The sequence below is a fragment of the Bubalus bubalis genome, chromosome 14, assembly GCF_019923935.1.
Source record: "Bubalus bubalis isolate 160015118507 breed Murrah chromosome 14, NDDB_SH_1, whole genome shotgun sequence".
In the NCBI taxonomy this organism is placed as follows: domain Eukaryota; kingdom Metazoa; phylum Chordata; class Mammalia; order Artiodactyla; family Bovidae; genus Bubalus; species Bubalus bubalis.
In genome coordinates this window covers 32,327,087-32,332,467 of record NC_059170.1, presented here as the reverse complement: position 1 = coordinate 32,332,467, position 5,381 = coordinate 32,327,087, and the positions used below count along the sequence as shown (strand labels likewise).

Genomic DNA, 5,381 nt, shown 5'->3' with positions numbered 1-5,381 from the left:
TCATTAAGTTGAGAGATAATGTTCATACTCTTTAAAAAAAATTATTTATTTGGCTGTGCCGGGTCTTAGCTGTGGCATGCGGGATCTAGTTCCCCGACCAAGGATTGAACCCTTAAGAGGACGGAGTCGTAAACACTGGACCACCGAGGAAGACCTCAACTGAATCATTTTAAACCGTCACTAGGAACTGCTGAGTAAAGTCTCCCTTACAGGAGCTGGGTAGCCTGCCCCATAACTTTTTGGGCCTGACCACAGGGTAGGCCCAATGGCTTTTTGTTGGTATAGAAAGAACCAGGGAATTTGCCCTGGGAGCATCTCACAATCAAATGGAAGGGAATTCCAGGCAAACAACCACAGTCCTTCAACCCTTAGGTGAGGTCATTCAGAGGCAACTGTTGTGCACTGTGCCCCAGAAGCACTTGATGCACTAAGCCCCCTAACTACTCTTCTTAACACATAATCTGCCTCCCCTTCCAGGGCTTTCTGTGATCACCTCCAACATAAACTGCTTGTACCTAATCCTGTCTCAGGCGCTCCTCCTCAGGGATCCACACCAACTCACCACATTGTAGTAGAGGAAGCAAGTGCTACCATCCAAACGAGGCATATAAGGAGACAGAGGTGATAAGAAGGACAAGAAGTGGAGACCTCCCAAGAAGCCTCCTGAGGACATACTTGACCACGAAGGCTCAGACACCCAACTCAGGGTAGTAGAGGAGCAGACGTGCATTAATGAAATTCACAGAAACAGAAGGTGAAATCACACACTCGGTGCTTTTAATTCAAAATGAAAACAACATCATCAGACCTCTAGCATCCACCTGACACCACCTTCTCACCCCACAGACTGCTGGTGGGCATGGGCTGGGCTCAAAAAGAGTTATGGAACCTCTCTGCTGAACAACTCACACCTCTGTGAACTGTGGTAGGGCTGGACACTGACAAACAAAATCCCTGATGATGGTGCCTAAGTAGGTGCAAAGGCAGAGGCCAGCTCCCCAACTCTGAAAGTCTCAAGAGACTCCTTTTGCACTCCGATGACTATGGGTTTCGAAGAAGAAAGTGGGCTGAGTTCCAAGTAGCTCTTCCTTACTACCCCAGCACTAGGGACTGGTGGACTGGGGGCTGGCTGGCAGGGATGGGGAAAAATGGGGTCAAGGACAAGCAGGGCTGGCCCAATGCGGAGGTCTGAATAAGCCACAAGGCAGCTCCAGGCACAGGATGTTCTGTGATTCCGCCTCTCCACCCTCTTCCCAGACCCCTTTTCTGCCAGCTTGTCCCATCCATTTGTCCTGGGTGTGGCAGCATGCCAGAGCTGAGAGCAGGCTGGGAAGGAGGAGGCAGATGCCAAATTTTACCTGTATGTCCCTTTAACACCATCTCCTTGACCTTGTGAGGACTCCCATCCCAGTGTGGGTCAGTGGGACCAGGCAGCGCTGAATTCCTTCTCTAGACCCTGGACAAACTGGTCATTGAGGAAGAGCAGCTGACCATGGGGCAGGAAGCGGGTGAGGATGCCCTCGATGCAGTCAGCCCTCAGCAGGAGGTTGGCACCTCCTGGGACCAGCAGTCGGAGGTGGTCAAGGAGAAGGCGAGCCAGCAATCGAAGTGTGCTCTCCACCAGCAGCAGGTTCTCGTGAGTATCCAGCACCAGGGCAAAGCCTATAGAGAGCACGCCTAGCCACACCACTGTCCGAGGCTCCTGGAAAGGGTCCCCTGGCGCCAGGCGGAAGGCCCCACATGGGGCCTCATGAAGGGCAACTGGGTCATCTGAGGACTGGGGCTGCAGGTCCACAGCATGCCGACCACACGCCTGCTGCTGCAGCTGGTACATGGACTCCACCTGCCTATGGAAAATAGGTGGGTCATGGACTTGTCATCCTCAGGATCACCCCTGGAGCTAGGAGCTGCCATTATCCCCCTAACTAGATGTAGAGACTGAGACCTGGAAAGACTAAGTGCAGTGACCCTGCCCAGGACCACACTACAGAAAGCATGAGCCCAGATAGGAATTTAGGCTCCAGCCTCCAGGTTCTGAACCATTTCACTCTATGCAGCCAAGAGAAGGCAGGCACTGAACACAGCTCCTTGGACTGGGAAGGGGCATCAGGGGAAGAAGATCCCTCCCCTAACTGATTCACAGAGGCCTCCTCAACATCTCAACAAGAGATGAGAAGTGGAGTATAAGCTATATCCAACCCAGGATTTCTGTAAACTCTCCACCCTCACCCCATCCTGAAGCCTTCTGCAAATAGAAAAGAAAAACCTTCCACTTGGACATCCAGGCTTTTGAAATCACTCTCCGACCTCTCATGAAATCACCTTTCAACCTGGGCCATGTAAAGGCTGCTCTTAAAGACATGTTTGGTTTTCTGTGCCACATAAAGCGGGAGGAGGCCCAGAGAAACAAAGAGGTAACAAGAGGCTGGCCCACAGTTGCCCCAGAGTGTTAACCTCCACCCAAAATGCAGAGCGGCCCGGAGACTCCGGCACCTGTTGGTTCAGTCTGGGTCTGGGAGGAAAAGGTCCCAGGCCAGCTACCCCATCTGGAACAGTGTTTCCCAACTGTATACTCTCTGGATCCTAGGCTTTCAGGAGGCCTTTGGTGCCAATTCCCATAAACTACATTCTCTCGCCTCTTTAAGGATTCATAAAGCTTAAAGGCACACTAAGGGCCCTGAAAAGTCCTGCGTTCAAAGCATGTTTAATCTGTACTGTTTACACTCAAATCCCAGCTCTTTCACTTTCTAGACTCTCTATAGCTCATCCATAATCTTCAAATTCCTTTAACTCACTATACACTCATCTGTAAGGTAGGAATAATATACCTACCTCAAAATACTGTTTCAAAGATAAAACGAGTTCATATACATGAAATACTCAGAACATAAAATGCTTACTACATACAGGCTAAATAATAACTACAAAAAAGTTATAGTAAATGCTAAATAACTATAATAAATAATCATGATAATAACATTATTTCTTTAACCCCTTTTCATGTAATACTTGTGAACAACCGGGAAGACTTTGAAACCACTAGTCTAAAAACTTTCTGCTCCTTAGTCCTCCTGTTTCTCTGTGCCGTCCCAGAAAACCTATCATAATCACTGACTAGGAAGCCCTGGGCCAGGGCTGGATGGTATGGTTACCTGGCCACAGCCAAAATCTGCTCCTTTCGGAGAAGTCTGTCCCTCTCAGCACTGTGTGGCTGGGGGTCATTGGGTGAATTCTCGGCGCCGAAGAAGCAGGAGTAGAGCACTCGGCAAAAGCCCTCCTCAGCCTTGGCAGCCCGCAGGGTGTGAATGAGGAAGGCATGGACCATGGCTCTGGAATGATGATACAGAGAAGTCAGACACTTCAGTGAAATGAGTGTATAACCCCAGCAGGGGAGGCAACCACAGAAAATGTCTGGCCTAGCTCCGTCTGGAGGGCGGTGTGGCTGGTCACTGGTCCTCCTTAGCCACCCAAGACACATGCCCAGCTCTGGCCAGCACCTCTGCCCACAACAGAGTCTAGTGGCTAAGATATCCTGGACAACCCCAAAGCCAAATCTACAAACTGCTGGCCAGGAATTTTTTTTTTTTTTTTTGGTAGTAGGCATGAGGTTTATTGGTCATAGTATTTTTTTTTAATTTTATGAAATTAATTTTATTTTCATTTTATTTCATCTTAATTTTATAAAATTAAAGTTTCATTTGAAATGTAATTTTATAAAGCATTTTCTCTCTCTCTTTTATTTTGAAGACTGTAAGTTATCAGAGTAAAGGGACACTGGGGAGATGCTCCAGACTGAAGAAGGCCAAAGACACAGGACAGAGGAATACAACCCTGGCAGAGAAATAGGTAGCTTCAAATTACAGCATTATTAGGATACCTGGAAGCATTTAAATATGCATTACAGGTTAAATAATCGTCTTGATCAATACTACCTGGTTTTGAACGTAGGGGAATATCCTTGTTTTTAGAAAATACACACTTTAAGTACTTCTAAATACACAGGTGAAGGAGCATCATATCTGCAACAAACTGAATTAGAATATTACGTATACAGGACTTCTTTATAAAAAGTTTCTTTCAGTCTTGAAATTTGTAAGCCTGCTGCTGCTGCTAAGTCGCTTCAGTCGTGTCCAACTATGCCCATAGACGGCAGCCCACCAGGCTCCCCCGTCCCTAGGATTCTCCAGGCAAGAACACTGGAGTGGGTTGCCATTTCCTTCTCCAGTGCATGAAAGTGAAAAGTGAAAGTGAAGTCGCTCAGTTGTGTCCAACTCTTAGCGACCCCATGGACTGCAGCCCACCAGGCTCCTCCGTCCATGGGATTTTCCAGGCAAGAGTACTGGCGTGGGTTGCCATTGCCTTCTCCGTGAGATCAAGTCCAAACAAAGACCATGAAATAGAAATAATAATAATGTCTGACTGGCTAAGTGACCACCCGGGATTGAAAGGTAGCAGGGATCTGTGACTAAGGGTAAATAGATCGTCGGTTTAAACCAGTTAAAAATGAAGGTTCCAGAAGGCGTTTTAAAACCGGAGCCCGAAGACCTGAGCTGACCTCCCATGACCCTCTAGCCACGAGAAGATTACGTCATCAACCTTCGCCACGGGTCTCGCGCAACCCCGAGGCGCAGTGCATCTGGGGGGTTGTAGTTGCTTGCCCCCAGCTAACCAACTGTGTGGGGTGGGGTGGGGCGGATTGAGTGTGCACCGCAACCCCGGGCCGCTGTCCTCAAGGCGTGGTACTCACCTTTCCTTTCGTGCCTGCAAACTTCTAATAACGGGCCAAGTCCCTCGGTAAAGGGGCAAAATGGCGGCTGCGCGGCACCGGGGCGCCTGCGCACGTCAGTAGCGGGCGCGCGTCCGAGCGTGACAGTCTCAGGGTGGGTGAGGTCTCATTTCCGGAAATGCGCTCCGAGGGCGGGGTGTGGGCGACTTGCACGGTCTGACAAAGACCCTTAGCCCTGAGTTCACCGTGCGGCCTATGCTGGTCACTCACTGAGTATGCGAGGTTCCCACTGGTAGTCCTGCACCAGCCGAGTCTCAGGCCATTTTCCCCGGCGGCCGCGAGGGGGCGTAGCGATCCGGCTTGTGGCGCTTCCGGAAGAGACAGGGTCTGAAGGGGCAGGGCGGGCGGATGTCAAACTGGCCCACTTGCGTGGGAACCCGCGGTGTGTGTGTGCTTACTCAGTCGTGTCCGACTCTTTGCGACCCCATGGACTGTAGCCTGCCAGACTTCTCTGTCCATGGGGATTCTCCACGCAAGAATACTGGAGTGGGTTGTCATGCCCTCCTCCAGGGGATCTTGCCAACCCAGGGATCGAAACCAGGACTCCCGCGTAGCAGGCGGATTCTTTACCGTCTGAGCCACCAGGAAAGCCCCA

The 5,381-nt window shown here is 50.1% G+C and overlaps 1 protein-coding gene across 1 annotated transcript; it reads right to left on the bottom strand.

Annotated features, from left to right (window-relative positions):
- Window positions 1-755: 755 nt before the first annotated feature.
- On the bottom strand, window positions 756-5,051 carry AP5S1 (adaptor related protein complex 5 subunit sigma 1). Its single transcript, XM_006072925.4, has 3 exons — window positions 4,748-5,051; window positions 3,153-3,329; window positions 756-1,847 (listed from the first exon to the last, which is right to left on the bottom strand). Exons 2-3 carry the CDS (start codon window positions 3,323-3,325, stop codon window positions 1,418-1,420), a joined length of 603 nt encoding a protein of 200 aa, XP_006072987.1. The 5' UTR covers window positions 3,326-3,329; window positions 4,748-5,051; the 3' UTR covers window positions 756-1,417.
- Between the last annotated feature and the right edge of the window lie 330 nt (window positions 5,052-5,381).

Bases quoted from the DNA above. Each gene is read 5' to 3' on its own strand.
- AP5S1 (XM_006072925.4), bottom strand. From the start codon at position 3,325: ATGGTCCATGCCTTCCTCATTCACACCCTGCGGGCTGCCAAGGCTGAG. The intron at 1,848-3,152 runs GTAACCATACCA...TATTTTCCATAG, and splicing joins CAGATTTTGGCTGTGGCCAG to GCAGGTGGAGTCCATGTACC.